Below are 17,027 nucleotides of genomic sequence, written 5' to 3'. Positions count from 1 at the left end.
GCAGGACTACAGCACAAGAAAAGAGGAAGACGAAGAAGAAAAGCGAAAAATCACCATCCATCTCCACAAAGCAATGGCGACCAAATTCTACAAGAGTGCAAAACCACGCAATGTGTTGTCCTGCCAACGCGACATTCCTCAGTGCACTTTTGTGGTGTATAAATTTTTTAATCCGATTAAAAAAATTAATTTTTCTTTTGGTACAGGTGCAATATCCAAGAGAGAATGTCTCTTCTTTCTGTTGGAATAATTGTTTATGTTTCAGCCATTATTGTACTCAGCACGATGGCATTTGTCAACTTTTTGGGGATGAACAAAGTGGCGATTTTGCGATCTTTGATCTGGTGTGTTGACGATGTATTTTGGTGTGTTTTTCAATCTTGTTAGTATTGAAAATGTTTCAGAATAAAATGTTTGTCCTTTAAATGAGTTGACTCTCTTAGTTTTTAAGCGTATAATTTTGTACACATTTGAATGGGTGGCCATTTTTCCCCATGCCATTCGAACACGTGGAGTACAATCGTACTTCCTGATCAGTACTGAAAATTAAACCTGCATATTAAAACAATTTAAAAGCGAATGCTTTACTGAGGAGAGGTAAAGTAATGTTCAGGCCACACTGCACATTCCTCCAAGAATCACAAAATGGTTCACACATCCTTGAAGTGGTTCACTTAACACGATTAACCCTCCGGGGATCTTTGTCTGGCTGAGGGTTAACAATTCACCATCACCGCCGCGCCTCAGCACAGAGAGCCATTTCCTGTGTGTTTTGTATTTAACGGCGATGGCCCCGCTTCACACAGGAGCTGCAAAGGCTTCATTGGCTTTTGCTGCAGTCTTCTTGAGATGATCTCCATCTTCCAATTACTTACCTGACAGTGTTTTTCCTGACATACAAAAAAATGTTCCTGACATCCAAAAACAAAAGGTAAGAGTCATTGCACGAGAATTTCGACCATTTCCAGAACTGTATTTTAATCATAGGTGGTGTGAAAAATGACAGAAAACATGTTTTACTTTTTAGCTGAATAAAAAATACTTAGCTTTGATGGAGCTGGTACTTGTTTTGTTTTTCCATCACTTTTTCTTGTCTTTTCTCAGGATATTATTCTTTGCTTTCTGTAAAGCATTGTTCTGAAAAACGACCAAAGTCAAAAAAAAATGGTGTGAGGGGCTTGTTTGCATGATTTGATTTGTTAGGGGTTGGTACCGCCGAGGCAGTTTCTTGGACAGAGTTATACTTGGGGATTTGCAATTGCCTTCCCAGCGTTGTTTGTCCATGCTCTATCTCTTTAAGGCTTAAGTCACATTTGCTCTACGGCGAGGATACGGCGGCCGTGCGCCCTCTGAATTGACAGAAACGTGCGGTGGCCGCAGAGTTTCTGAGGTGGCCTCAGGGTGGCCCTCCGCCATATAGCTATATTTTACAGGCAGTAAGGTCGCCGTGGAATTCTAACGCGGAGTTATAACTTTTTTCATTTCTACGTTCGCCGTAGCAATTCGACAAGCCGAAAAAAAACTTGTTAAAAAAAAATTAACCCATTCTTTACCGTCCATCTGGCCGCACGTTCGCCTTAGGGCCCCTTGCGGGCACCTTGCGTCTGCCTTGAAAATTCTATGGCCGCCGCAGCGATGCCCTAAGGTCACCGTGCGACATCAAATCAAAGACCGTACGGCAACCCCACGTTTTCGGTCTCCACAATTTAAGACCTAAGGCCTAAGTCACATTTGCTCTACGGCGAGGATACAGCGGCCATACGCCCTCTGAATTGACAGAAACGTGCGGCGGCCGCAGAGTTTCTGTGGTGGCCTCAAGGTGGCCCTACGCCGTATGGCTATATTTTACAGGCTGTAAGGTCGCCGTGGAATTATAACGCGGAGTTATAACTTTTTTCATTTCTACATTTGCCATAGCAATTCGACAAGCCGAAAAAAAAAACTGGTAAAAAAAAAATAAAAAAATTAACCCATTCGTTACCGTCCATCTGGCCACACGTTCGCCTTGCGGGCACCTTGCGTCTGCCTTGAAAATTATATGGCCGCCGCAGGAACGCCCTAAGGTCACCGTGCGACATCAAATCAAAGACCGTACGGCAACCCTACGTTTTCGGTCTCCACAATTTATAAATACGCCGTGCAGCTCCCCGAAAAATAAAAACATATGTGACTGCTACATTGTGTGACCGTGGAAATACTGAGGCTGCCGTATAATTGCTAGTGGCCATAGATTTTGGAGACCCCACGGCTGCCGTGGCAAATGTGACTTAGGCCTAAATGCTGAGCATGAAGCAATGAAGCAGCACGTACCAAAGTCTTCGAGTCTGGGAGATTAGTGGTTCGAATCCTGGCCAAGACATACCAGAGCGGAGCTTGTTTGCATACTTCTGCTCATCTTTCCAAGCTCACTCCTACCTGTGGCAGAGAGAGAGCAAGACTTCATACCTGGCTTTCAGGATGCCTGCACCAAAACAGTCATCACTTTGCTATCAATAAATCCCCTCCCCTCCTCTCCCAGAAGAGGCTGGAGTACACCAAGGAAGTGTTTTGGGCCAAATCTTGTTTGTCATCTTCAGAAACCAACCATCCGATGCTCAGGAAAACCATCTCTTCCTTTTTGCAGCTAACTTACTATTACATCATGCAGTACCCACATCCCAATGACAGGAAGAAATCAGCTGTACCACTCTCTCCTGATCTGAAATTGATTCAAATCTAAACCTTTAAATCTTGGGACATTTCAGTCTTATTCTGTTGCTCTGAAAGAATCATCAAAAAAAAAATCAAGATGGACAGCAACAGGATGAGGTCCATTCACTTGAATATCTAGGCCTTGATGTCGGCCACCAACACCTGCTGTGCAACCCACATAGCAAAGCAAAGTCTGCAAAGCCATCCGCATACTGCACATGCTTCGCATCATTCTAAATCATCAGTGGGAAACCCTCTAATATTGTGGGTTCCACTATCACGGGTTTCTACCAATTGCAGGAAACCAATTGTGTTCCGATTCTGTTATCGTGGGATGTCATTTCGACCAATTGTGGTTTTTGAGCTGAGATGAGTCATCGTTTGCGTCCTGTGCATGAACGGTTACCTTCCATTACGAGCCTTGTGATGTTTCTCTCACACCGTTTTTAATGAGCCAAATGTAAAGTGATGGACAAAGTTAGTTGTACCAAAAGACAGGGAAAGGTTATGATGTTGGCGAAAAGATCGAGTTGTTGCATCGTTTGGCTCAAGGAGAAAATTTGGCATCTGTATGGACCACCATTACAGGGTCAATAATTGTCGGGTCCAATGGGAAATAAAATGTTGTAATAAATTTAAACGTTAAAGAATCTTCCCCATTCCACTCCTCCTCATTCATAAACCTTCATTGTCCTTCAAACCTTCATTATCCTTCAAACCATATTCCCAAACGTTCATTTTCTAACTCCGTTTTCAAACCTTATTGCCAAACACTTAATTTCCGACTCCAGGATTCGAACTCCTGTTCTCAAACACACATTCTCATGTGCAGCTCATGAAACAAATCAAGGCGATGGGATTTATAATGGAACAGGCCTTTAACACCAACGAGACAGGATTATTCTGGAAGATTATGTCATCTTGGATCCTTGGTCTCCAAGCAGGGAAGATTTACATCCCATCCCGTGTGTGAACGATTTCCTCCCACTACGAGGCTTGTGGTGTTTCTCGCGCACAGTTTTTAATGAGCCCAAATGTGGAGTGATGGACAAAGTTAGTTGTGCCAAAAGCCAGAGAAAAATTACGACATTGGGCGAAACGATTGAGTTGTTGTATAAGTTGGTTCGAGGAGAAAATGCGGCATCTGCATAGGCTGCCATTGTGGGGTCAATGATCGTAGGGAGAATCTTCCCCCATTGTACTCTTTCCACATTCGTAAACCTTCATTATCTTTCACATCTCATCACCAAACGTTCATTTTCCAACTCCGTATTCGAACATTACAGCCAAACACTTAATTTCCGACTCCCGGATTCAAACCCCCATTCTCAAACACACATTCTCATGCACAGCTCAGGAAGCAAATCGAGGCGAAGGGATTTATTATGGAACAGGTTTTTAACACCAAAAATGTATTGGGCCTGATATGTTCACATGGATCAGGCATTGCAAAACAGAGGTATGCGCTCCACCGTGTGCCCTTCTAGTTTACACTGTGTTTATTGAGTTTTCATGTTTATTTCAACAGTCATGTGTTTATTTATGGCAAATGTCAATCTTCCTCGATATCTTCTCGAAGCCCAGGAACCGAACCCCCACTTTGCCATTGGCCCTTGGTTTCCACGATTGCTGTTTCAACTATCACAGCATTTTCCAGGAACCTAATCCATGAGATATTGGAGGGCTTCCTGTACTCACACCCCACAAGACCTTTGTGCATCATTCAACAGAGTGTTGCTCTCACCTATGGGTGGGCCTGAGGACACCTACATCGTGTGTGTGTGTGTGTGTGTGTGTGTGTGTGTGTGTGTGTGTGTGTGTGTGTGTGTGTGTGTGTGTGTGTGTGTGTGTGTGTGTGTGTGTGTGTGTGTGCGTGCGTGCGTGCGTGTGTGTGTGTGTGTGTGTGTGTGTGTGTGAGAGAGATCAGAAGCTTTTAACATTAACGGCATTTCCTGCAATGAGGCAAAAGCAGAATGCCTGTCTCACTCACATAGCAGACTGGTCAATGGCCCCTAATTATTTTATTTTTAACCACCTCTCCGACTCTATCTCACCAAGTCTTCCAACCTTCCCCAGAATCTCTAGTATACACACGTTATTCTAGTTAAACCATCCGAGTTAAAGTGAATTCCAGACTTACCTTTTCGTTCCACTTTTCTCACATTCCTAGAATCCTCTTCCTGAAGCAGTTCAATGTCACTCTTCCCTCCAGGGATTCAAGGTGTTGGTGCACTCCCATATCGCGTCGTCTCCCATCTCAGATGAACTGAAATCCGCCACAGCTGACAGCTGTTTGGTCAAATTTGACAAAGTGACAATGTTCTTTTTCGCTCTGTTTTATTTTGGGATTGTGTTTTTGCGATCAGCTGATCAACATTTTCCGATATTTAAACAAGTAGTCCCATCTCACTGATGCAAGTCTCTTTTTGTACGTTATTGTGTTTCCTCTACTCCTCTTTTCCATTTCATTACTTCCCTTGATTATTGTGTCAAACTGTTGCCCCACAATCAGTTCAATGCCATTTCAACTTCTGTGGCTTTGCTGTTCCAGCCATGAAATACAATGTAAAAAAAAAACTGTGGTTCATACTTGTATGTCATGTTTCCTGATGCCAAATGACCACACAATAAAGACAACAATCCTTGTACAAATCATGAAACAGAAATTTGAAGAAAAAAATTCTGAAACCTCGAGCAAGGCTTCAAACTGCACAATCTCTCAAATTTAAATTCTTAAATGAGGATAACAGAGAATGATCTTATGTTTGGGGTGGGATTCTGCAAAACATTTCTCCAAAATTATCCTGACATATTTTAAAGATTGTCATCGTACTTATCAATATCAACCCGTAATTAAAAGCAGTATCAATACCTTAAAACAATGAATAGGGATACGAGTTGATGGTTAAATGGGAAAGAGGAGTAGGCGCAGTGGGGATAAATGTTTCTAACCCTACCACGTCTATTTGTAGGCCAAAACAGCAGAGGTAAAGCATCTGAGATCAAAATCAGCAAACAGGTACTCAAGAAAACATGGCACTGAACACACAACATTAACAATCGACATGGTCAGAAGGGGACACCAAGAGTCGAGAACAAAGAAAACCAAAACATCTGTATCCATTGCTTTGGAAGTGTCATTCAGAGCAGAGGAAAAAAAATGTCATTCAGAGCATCCTCCACTGGAAAGCAGTCACAAAAAACATTCTTGTGTTGGTGAAATGGTATGTCAGACAGATTAATAAAAATGGGAATTTTATCATATGTTGGCCTCAATACCCACCTTTCTTAAAGTGAATCATCATTTCGGATGGAGTCTGTGGATGCTGGTTGCATTATTGTCGGGAGCATGGCTGTGCCGCTGTTAATGTGAATTATCACTCTTCACTTTTTCGTCTTCTGATGATGATGATCTTCTGATGAATTAAAGACTTCCCCCAGTCGAATCACTCTGAACTTCTTCATCTTCCTCTGATGATGAACGGCGTTTGCTGAACAGTTTCAATATCCTCTTTCTCAAACGATTTAGGAAAGAACGCTTTTTTCGTGACTTCACTGCAAAAGGTACACACAGATTTTGGGTCATAATCAAGTGATGTGGTCTTGCTAAAACATCAAAACCTAACAACTGTATAAAAGGGGAAATATTATTCTCTCCCCCCCCCCCCAAGAAAAAAACATTTTCTTTGTAATAAGGTACTTGTGAAACGAATCTCTGCATCATCAGTAAGCTGATCTATAAAATGAAATATGACCTCCAAGTTTTGGCAAAACACATCCCATTGAAAATTGTGGATATTTTTTTGCTGCATCACTTCATTCTCTTATTCCATAATATAATTCTCATCATTGTTTTAAAGATTTACTTGATCTTAAACTTCAGTAAAATTTCAATGTGACTGCCCCACTCAGAGCATGTTTGGTGCAAAAACATTAACTTTAGAACAAATCAATGGATTCATGACCATATTTATATGTTCATGTTCACTGAAGGAAATGCTGTTAATCTGTAACAAAAAGCATAATGTTCATTTCCATTCAGCACGTTTCATATACATTCTTTACCATGGACTTGCAAAACAAGAAAATTATACATGAATTTTGAAACAGAAAAAAAATAATAGAACGACACTCTGACGTAGCAACGTTGCAAGATATGCCGCTGCTCAGATTATTACATCATCACACATACTTGCACTAAGTTTGATTTAAATTCCTGAACCCAGATTCAAAATATTAAATAATTCTGGCTGCCAAATCATGCATCGATTCAGGTTGAAATTTAACACATATACTCCCCATGACTACTGAATCATAACTGGGATGTTTCACCTCAATTGATTTAACAGTTCAAGAGAAATATTTTAACAAGATTTTTGTTCAAACCAATATGCCTGCCAGACCACGTAACCTATTAATTATTGGTAAACATTCTAGTATCTGCCAAGCTTTGTGAACATGTTGCTGAAGATTCTCCTTGATCTGTGAAGCCGTTCTGGAGAAGATGATCTTTCGAGATTTCAGGGTAAATCCAATGTGGCTGTCAAACCATGTGACCTATGATGTCAAAAGAGGAGAACTTTTTGTTCGTCCTGGATAGGTGGTTAAAGCTGTAAAATTTCGTACCTATTCAGATGTTTCACAGAAGATTTTTGAAGGTTTCAATGTTCAAAACAATATGGCTTCTGAACCATGTGACTAAAGACGTCATGAATTTTTTTTCTCCAATACAATTTCACCCAAGATGCGTAAATGTGCGTAAATTAAGCGTAAATGTGCCTTGCTCTAGGCTATCCAGAAAGGGCAATTTCGCACTGATCAGACAAAGTTAAGTCGTCGAGTAATGGTGTCCGGAAAAAAGAAGAAAAAAAAAACACCTTCAAATTGTCATTTACCTCTGGGTGGCAGTAAGTCACACCCCAATGATGGAGCTCACTTGAAATGTGAGCTCAGATGGCAAATTGGGTCGAGTGGAAACCTGTTATCTTAACTTTCTCTCAATTTGACACAACTAATAAAATTGTCTCTCCAAATAATCCACACTCAGCTCTCTTCGAACCATCCTCATAATTAATCAGCCTGACTCAAGCAATCCAGAGAGTAATATGAACATTCTTCATGGAAAAATCACAAAAGCAGGTTGGCAGGGTTGCCTCCTCCTCCTTCGTATGATGCACACGGCTGCAGGTAGCATCATTGGCTGAGGGCGCGGCTGTGCCGATGATGCAATGTCCCTATTTCCAGCACAATGGTACTCACTTCACCAACCTTCGAAGGATGACAGGCTGAGTCAACCCCACCTGGTGTTAATTCAATGACCGATAGGGGCTAAAGATCTCAAGCCAGCCACCTGAACCACGAAGCCAACAACAGGCTTGCAGGGTTGCATCGACGTATGCACACTTACATGTGAGCTGTCTTGCCGAGGTTTGCATCTCAGCCAAGCAATAAACTGTGATCCTGGTACTTCGCAGGCAGGGCAATTCATCAATGTGTGTCATCCCTCGGAAGGACGTTCAACTTTGCCTCCCGTCTGCTGAGATTAGTTGGACGTTAAATATCCAAGGGCGTCTTTCACGAAGAGTAGATTAGCTATCGCTGGCACGCTGAACAAACTACAAATTCCTGCTCTAACCTGGAGGGGAACATTTCATAAGCTACACCCCTTAACCAATGATGCACCATGAAAATGATTATGAAAAAGTCACGTGCTGCACAAAAACAGAAGTGTCACAAGAGGAACACGAAATGGAATTCCACGAACAATACAATGAAAACCATCACTATCAGAACATTATTGTGAGTTTTACTGTGTTGTTTGTTTTGACAATTAAAATTTGACTCACCCGAGAGGAGCATTACACATTTTCTTATATTTGCACTGGGTTTTCTGACGTATGAAGATTGTTTCTATTGCTGTGAATTTGAGAAATATGAACGATTAGATATTTTTCTTACCTTTGCCAGTGCACACTTCACCATCCGTACTGGTGTCCATTGCTTCATGGTCAGTTGTCGACTGAAAAAAAAATATGGAGAATTCTACTTCAGAATAAAACATCAATCTGAAATCGCATGAGACATGACATGACAAAACATAATGAGAACAGCACTCGGCAGAGCACAGTCTCACCTCACGCACTCATTCTGAACAAAAATACCATCGTTAACTGAACATGCCACGATTATAGCCGGTGTCCCCAGATCATCCATGCACCCTCTTTGTGACGTAGATTGCCATTATGCGTAGCTCTATTGATTGATTATATTAGGATAATTCATGACCACTTTTTTGCACATGAAGGCAAAATTGAAAATGAAAAATTTATTAAACTATATTCCCCATGGCGAGTCCATCAATATATAAGAAGTTTTGCAACGAACTGTGAAGCAGTTCTGGAGAAGATTTTGTTAACGTTTTTCTTTACAATCCAATATGGCCACCAGACCACGCCAATGACATCATAAATTTAATTCTTCACTCACATTGGGTCACAGATCAGATATATGAAGTTCGAGATAAGGATTTTGATTCAACTAATTATGGCTGGAATACCACTTCACCATTGACGTTATCACTCCATATACCCCATGGGGAGTTGATCACAAATGCCAAGTTTCCATTATATTTTTTCAGCAGTTTTGGAGATGTCCAATTTTTTTTAATCCAATACGGCTGCCATACCAACATGTGACCTATTGTTGTGGATCCCGGTATCGGCTGCGAGCACGACCGCTAGGTGGAGCAGTACGGTCGACTCTACCGAACACCTGGGATCTAGATCGTACCGTTCGGAAAACTCCGGAGGTACGGATCCCTTACAGGACCGTGAATCGTCAATAATTCAGCTACGTGGAATAGGGTTATGTGCCAATCTTCAAAATACCTGGAGGACCACGTGGTGACCTACCGAGGATTCACACCCTCGACGGCACTCGTACGAGTCGAGCCATTAGCATGCTCGAACCGTGTGTAACCAGAGCGGATGGTTACCAATGTCCCGTCGATCCAAACGTACATCTACAGCAGCAACGGCCGTTTTAATTCACCAACATGCACCATGCTAAGCCAATGAAGAAAATACAGAAACGAGCTGATACATGTAACAGGGGATTTATTTATAATGGGGGGAAGGGGGGAGCACGCAAGGAGCAGAGTTAACCGACTACAAGAAATGAAATGTAATGTACAAGCAAAAGCACTTATCCAGTTTCTACTTAAAGAGGGTGCCCACAGGACATACACACGCACACACAAATACCCAGAAAGAAAAAGGACCTTCCAGCCTCGTGCGGCTTGGCCAAGACGAGCGAACCAGACCGGCGTCGAGAGGCGACCAGCCCAGCGTCGAGATGCGAGCAGACGAACCAGGCGCCAGCGAGCTGCCAGCAGACGAACCAGGCGCCAGCGAGCTGACAAACCAGGCGCCAGCGAGATGAGAGCAGACGAGGCACAAATTCCTCCTCTCTGCGCTCGAGCAGATCCGCCGCAATTATCTTTGCTCTCCTCGCTCAAGCAGATCAGCGAGCGTGGGGATGAGATGAGACAGACGCCGGCGACAGGATCAGACCAATCTCTTCGCGTTTGTCCCAAAAAATCACCACCCTTCCTCTCTAGGAGGGAGGGGCCTCTTCTCCTGACCACTCTCCTCTTGATTGGTCGGAACCATCGAACGATTCCCTGGCCGCCCTCCATTGGACAAGCGCATGGTAGGTGGGGAAACTCCCACCCTTCTGGGCGGGGTCCCGAGCGGAGGTATTTGTGGCTCCACCCACCGCCTCACCTCTGGCCGCGTGCGTAATGGCGATCGTGTGGAGTCGGAAACGGGGCGGGCGAGACGCCCGCTCCTTGCCAACTGGCCAAGGAGGGACGCCATGCCCCTGTTAGCCCCGCCCACACACGCGCTCGCTGGCGAGCTCTGGAAGAATGCCGTGAGCAGAGCGTTGTTGTTGTGAGAGTGAAGATGGCATTGTTGTTGTTGAAAGAAAAATGTAAAAGAAAACCCTAACTATCAAAATAACTCTGCAGCGCACGAACATCGAAATCCCATTAGACGAGGAACGGGACCCTAACTAGAAACACATACTTACCGATATAACTGATCTATGGGGACCTGAATGTTGAGTGCAGTAAACTTCCAGATTCGCAACACTACCCCCTCCCCTTTTTACAGACTCGTCCCGAGTCGTCAAATTTGTGTGTGACCAGCATGTGTAAGTTCTCCCCTAGTACGATTTACCTACGGATCCTTGAGTGCGACTTTTTTCATACATGTCCCAAAAATAAATAACCTAGTGCGCTGCGTAACTAAACGAACAGACTCACATGGACAACTTAACTACATTGCCGGCGCTAAGACAAACAACAGGTGGGTCAAACTTATTTACAATTGTTACCTTAACTAATATTTACACTAACCATGGCCCAGGACCTGTGATCTGTGAAGAAAAGGTAAAAGTCATTGCACAGTCAATCATCTTGGCTTAAAAGAAGTCTCTGGCACAGTGAAATGGATGGATGCAAAAAACACAAAATGGGCACATGAGCTGCACAATTGCAGTCCCCATGGTGTGGCTGCCCTGGGGTAGTCCTTGCAAACACACTTGAAGATGTTCCTGGCACACATGGATAGATGGTTGGCACAGGGGCAATGCAAAAAGGGTAGCAGGCATGGGGTTATGGCAAAGGCAGGCAAACAAGGCATGGCAAGGCAAGGCAATGTGGACCAGCAAATGCAGCACAAGCAGGCCGGCATAGGATGCTGGCCGGCCTCTGGTCTGGTTCCATCGGGTTTGTGGAGGGAGTGCGGTGGTGCCGGCCACTCAGAAAACGGGCTCGGACCTAAACTATGGTCTCCCCCCAACCCATCGCCTTTGCCTGTCTCTGTCCATACCCACTGTCTTAATTTGCAACAACAAAACAACCAAATTTAGCCCATTTTTATTTTTTTATTTAGTTTCTTCTCTAATTTCGTCTCCCTAACCCGCATTATCGTCTTTGTCCGGCTAACCTAGCCTGCCAACCTAGCCTACTCCCAAACCCTAAAATCCTTTTTGGAGGGGAATAAGGAAGAGGCCAGCGTCCTGTCTCGAGGCCCAACAAAGCCTCAGAATGGCCTCCCACATAATTCAGCAGTCTTCTCCACAGTGAGTCCAGCGACCTACTGAGAGTGAAGGGATGGATGTTGCGAAGGGGTACATTTCCTATCTGTCCTAGCATTTATTAACTTTAAACTACCCCGGGGCTTTCCAAAACGCTTGTCACCTTAAACTATAGGTTCTAAAAACCATGATTCCCGTCGCCTGTGTTGGTGTTCATTATAACTTTGGGCTGAGCCCTCAAATTTTCACTTGTGCTTTTGCACAATTTTGTGGCTGGGCAGTATAGCTCACATGGCAGGGATTCCCCCTCCGCCGAATCTCAAACTACGGCACCCCCGGGCCCTGAGGCTGTCTCCGAGCCGACCAGCTCCCGATGAACGTAGGGGGTTGCCCTTCCCGGCATTGCCCCCCACCGATGCCTACGTGGCATTTTGGCACTTCGGGCCTCTTTCCGAGGGTCGCCCATGGCCACTACACTATCCCGGTCCCTTGGACCCTTGGCCTACTCTGGCCGACTAGTCCGGTGCCCTCTACTCGATACTCACCTTTCAACAGCCACGCTCCCAGCCGGTCCATGGACTCCTGCACACTACAAAACAGGTTTCGAGCCTTCTTTCCTCACAAACAACAAAACGACCTCCTTTTGGTAAATTTTACTAACCCGCTAACTAACATTACATTGACCCCGGGGTCACTTGGGTGGGCTTCACTCCTCCCCCCCCATTCAGTAATTCGCACCATGCATTCCCCATTCACTCCACTCACTCACTCGGGCCCGCTGACCCATACTCATTCGTTGTACAGATATTTTCATTTTTGAATTCATACCAACACTCCACACTCTGCCATTTTGCTAACTAAATCCCCCTAACTAACTCGTGCTCCGCGTCATCCCTTATCCTAATGCACGTTCCTTTTAATCTACGTAGCTAATCAACGTCCCCACGACACATTCCATGTCTGTCAATGTCTTCAAAAATCCGTTTCCCATTCTAAATCTAAACTAAACTCCCTCTAACTACTCCACGGGCCCCATGAGGAACTGTTCATGCCTCATGAGGCCGGTCTATCTAACGATAACCCTTCCCACTAACTCGTGCTTCCTTTGCCCAATCAGGATGCTTTCCACATTCCTGCCGGGCTGTGGACTTGGAGCGAGGCTTTTTGCTTCTTTTTTTTTTTTTGTACCGCCAAGGCGGTGGTTTACGGCTCACTCACTCGTCCCTATGGGCGATAATAACGTCCCCTCCGATGGCCGATAATTAATTGAGGCCTTGTCGTCGCCCTGCCAATTACAACAAGCGCTCACTTTTGGGGAATTCCCCACGCGCGTCAACGTGTGCCGTTAACCCGAAGCTCGCGCCGCGAAGTCCGGGCTGATGACGTCACTCGTACGCCGAACCTGCGCGGCTTGCCGTGCAGGCCAGCCTGAGCATATCGTCCCGGAAACCCGCTCCACGCGTTCCGCGAACAGAACACGCGGCATGCAGCATGTGGAGCTTCGCACACGCATGGGGACCCCTGTATTTCAAATTCAAACACTCGCCTTCATTTTTGCCGTCCAGGTGGCCGGCTTGTATCCAACGTGGAACGTTCTCGCGCCGGATCGCAATCGCGCAGATACCCACGTGCAGGCCGTGCGCGAAGCGCGCCATAGACCTTGTAAGAGCCGTCCAGCGGACCCGGCGCGGTAACCAAATTAACCCTTTGCGGCCTTCCAGGCCCGCCACTCAAGTCTCCCGTCTGGATCGGTCTGTTTCAATTCCTCGCATGCCATGTTACTCACGCACACCATGGCACTCATACCATACTCACCTTTTGACACACATTTCGACACACTCGTAGCACTCATACTCTCCACCACACACACCGGGACATTCACATCGGGGATTCGTGCTACCACAAGGGGTCCCGGGATCTCTACTCCCCCCAAACGCTGCATGGACCCGTTCACCTCAGCCATTCCCTTACCCTCGCACGGCCCGACCGGACTCACCTCGTCACGATCTGCTTCAAGGGGGAACACCGTCTCCCTTTGTTCCTTAAGGAGGCTATCCTGCTGCTCGCACAGGGTCACGAAACATTCCTCATGCTCAACCCCATTGTCCCTCATGAACTCTATGTGTGTGTGTTCGTCAATTTCCTGTCGTTTCTCCTCTACATGTTCCATCTCCCGTGTCTCTGCCATTTCTGTTCATTCCTGCGTCTCTCCTTGTGTCTCTGTTAATTCCGTCACCTTGTTCATTACCCCCGTTACTTCCCGGATTTCCGTCTCTTTTAATTTTTCCGTCGTCCCTTCTACCTCCTTTAATTTCTCCATTATCCCCTCGTGTCTCACCTGACCCGTCTCCCCATCAATATGGCGTCGCTCGTCCCCTCGACCTTACCGTCTCCATCGCGGGCCCGACAGCCGTTACACTCCCCCATGGCTCGCTCGTTCCGCCACGTGGTGCTGCCATTTTGCCCTTCATGCTCGCCTGCAGGCTCAACCCCATGGTCTGCACTTCCCCTTGCTGGGTTTGCATATCACCCTTCAGTGTTTGCATATCGCCCCTCAGCGCCTACGTGTTCGCATCCATTTCGGCATTTGTTGCTCATAAATCACTCCTCATCTCATCAGTCATGTTCCTCATTATTTCCACCGACTCCATAAGCTGCTGCGCTGTCGGTTCCTGCATAAACTGCTGCCTTCCACGATCGGGTGTTGATCCCGTGGGGATCGCTATGTCCTGGGTCACGGGTTCTTTTAAACCTACCTCTAAACCTGTACCCACCTGCTTCAGCCCATCTTGGTTTGCCATGTTACGTGTTGGGAAGATAATTTAAAATGCTCGTAATTTGGGGGAACCGGGGGGGGGGGGTCGCTCCCTACACCCCTGATCCGAATCCGTGAATTTCGTGGAGACGGAGGGGTTCGAATCCCGCTCCTGAACACCAGTTTGTTGTGGATCCAGGTATCGGCTGCGAGTACGACCGCTAGGTGGAGCAGTACGGTCAACTCTACCGAACACCCGGGATCTAGATCGTACCGTTCGGAAAACTCCGGAGGTACAGGTCCCTTACAGAACCGTGAATCGTCAATAATTCAGCCACGTGGAACAGGGTTATTTGCCAATCTTCAAAATAACTGGAGGACCACGTGGCGACCTCCCGAGGATTCACACATTCAACGGCACTCGTACGAGTCTAGCCGTTAGCGTGCTCAAACCGTGTGTAACCCGAGCGGATGGTTACCAAAGTACCGTCGGTCCAAACGTACATCTACAGCAGCAACAGTGGTTTTAATTCACCAACACGCACCATGCTAAGCCAATGAAGAAAACACAGAAACGAGCTGATACAATCCATGGAACAGGGGATTTATTTATAATGGGGGGAGGGGGGGAGCATGCAAGGAGCAGAGTTAACCGACAACAAGAAATGAAATGTAATGTACAAGCAAAAGTACTTATCCAGTTTCTACTTAAAGACGGGGCCCACAGGACATACACACGCACACACAAATACCCAGAAAGAAAAAGGAACTTCCCATCTCGTGCGGCTTGGCCGAGATGAGCGAACCAGACCGGCGTCGAGAGGCGACCAGTCAAGCGTCAAGATGCAAGCAGACGAACCAGGCGCCAGCGAGCTGCGAGCAGACCAACCAGGCGCCAGCGAGCTGACAAACCAGACGCCAGCTAGATGCGAGCATACGGGCGCAAATTCTTCCTCTCCGCGCTCGAGCAGATCCGCCGCAATTATCTTTGCTCTCCTCGCTCGAACAGATCAGCGAGCGTGGGGATGAGATGAGACAGACGCCGGCGACATGATCAGACCAATCTCTTCGCGTTTGTCCCAAACAATCACCACCCTTCCTCTCTTGGAGGGAGGGGCCTCTTCTCCTGACCACTCGCCTCTTGATTGGTCGGAACCATCGCGCGATTCCCTGGCCACCCTCCATTGGACAGGCGCACGGTAGGCGGGGCAACTCCCACCCTTCTGGGTGGAGTCCCGAGCGGAGGCGTTTGTGGCTCTGCCCACCGCCTCACCTCTGGCGGCGTGCGTAATGGCGGTCGTGTGGAATCGGAAACGGGGTGGGCGAGATGCCCGCCCCTTGCCGATTGGCCAAGGAGGGACGCCATGCCCCTGTTAGCCCCACCCACGCACGCGCTCGCTGGCGAGCTCTGGAAGAATGCCGTGAGCAGAGCATTGTTGCTGTGAGAGTGAAGATGGCGTTGTTTTTGTTGATATAAAAATGTAAAAGAAAACCCTAACTATCAAAATAACTGCAGCACACGAACGTTTAATTCCCATTAGACTAGGGACGGGACCCTAACTAGAAACACATACTTACCGATATAACTGATCTATGGGGACCTGAATGTTGAGTGCAGTAAACTTCCAGATTCGCAACACTATGACATCAAAGTCAAGAATAAAATATTTTCCATGGGGAGTCCCTCCGATGTATAAAGATTCACATCGATCAGACAAGCTGTTGCAGAGAAGAAGAAAAAAATTTTCAAGGGAAAATATACAGACGTGGACAGATACACAAACACACAGACAGATGCACACATGCGCGCATACACTCACGCGCACACGCACACACACACATGCGTGCACACACACAGTCACTCAACCACTTTGAGGGAAGACTATCTTTCTGAATTGTTTTGACATGACGAATCAACCCTTCAGTGTGCTTCCCCACACCAAACAAAAACTTTGTTTTTCACTTGTTTATTGCATTCTAAAAATATCTATGTTCCACTCAACCGACTCTCTTTTCTCCCTTTCCATCTCCGCTCCTCCGATTCAAATATTTTCCTCAATTTCCTGTTCTATTTATTAATACTGTCCAAATGTGAAAAGTGTACGTAATACTGCAAACTGACAAATACTGCGAATAGCGGAGCATTGTTTCAATGGAAGAAGGGGGGATAGGTTCCTGGTCAAAAGCTATTCATGAGGGAAAATCAAAAATCCCGTGAAAAACTGAATACGCCCGTGACAAACTGCGAAAACGTGAAGCACAGGGCCTCGAATGTCAAAGCAGGTCGCATTTTATAAACCGTGAATATGTGGGGTCCGGCAGCACTGTACTGTATATCAAAGGCCGCAAATAATTTCTCACACAACACAGCATTTAGTCATTGTTCATGGCAACAACAAAAATATACCCTTGTCCTTACACTATTTTCCCATCAAGTTGAGATCATCGGCACATCGGTACGCACTCTTGGCCCATTTAA

At 45.9% G+C, this 17,027-nt stretch overlaps 1 protein-coding gene across 3 annotated transcripts in view; it reads right to left on the bottom strand.

The window, feature by feature from the left end:
• Nucleotides 1–414: 414 nt before the first annotated feature.
• Nucleotides 415–17,027, bottom strand: part of LOC147017174 (uncharacterized) — a 97,409-nt gene continuing 80,796 nt past the window's right edge. Inside the window, exons 22-26 of one of the 3 annotated variants that reach the window (XR_015049382.1) lie at nt 8,650–8,710; nt 5,975–6,246; nt 4,832–4,980; nt 2,311–2,415; nt 415–1,137 (exon numbers count right to left, since the gene is read on the bottom strand). Coding sequence is in view for 1 of the 3 variants with exons in the window: in XM_085846613.1 (XP_085702739.1) it covers nt 6,116–6,246; nt 8,650–8,710 (192 nt within the window). In the remaining 2 variants the exon portion in view is untranslated. The other 2 variants (XR_015049383.1, XM_085846613.1) reach the window with 2 other exon arrangements.

The sequence above is a fragment of the Eptatretus burgeri genome, chromosome 11 (genome assembly GCF_056783735.1).
Source record: "Eptatretus burgeri isolate ZD-2024b chromosome 11, Ebu_testis_v1, whole genome shotgun sequence".
In the NCBI taxonomy this organism is placed as follows: domain Eukaryota; kingdom Metazoa; phylum Chordata; class Myxini; order Myxiniformes; family Myxinidae; genus Eptatretus; species Eptatretus burgeri.
This window is presented reverse-complemented; position numbering and strand designations above follow the sequence as displayed.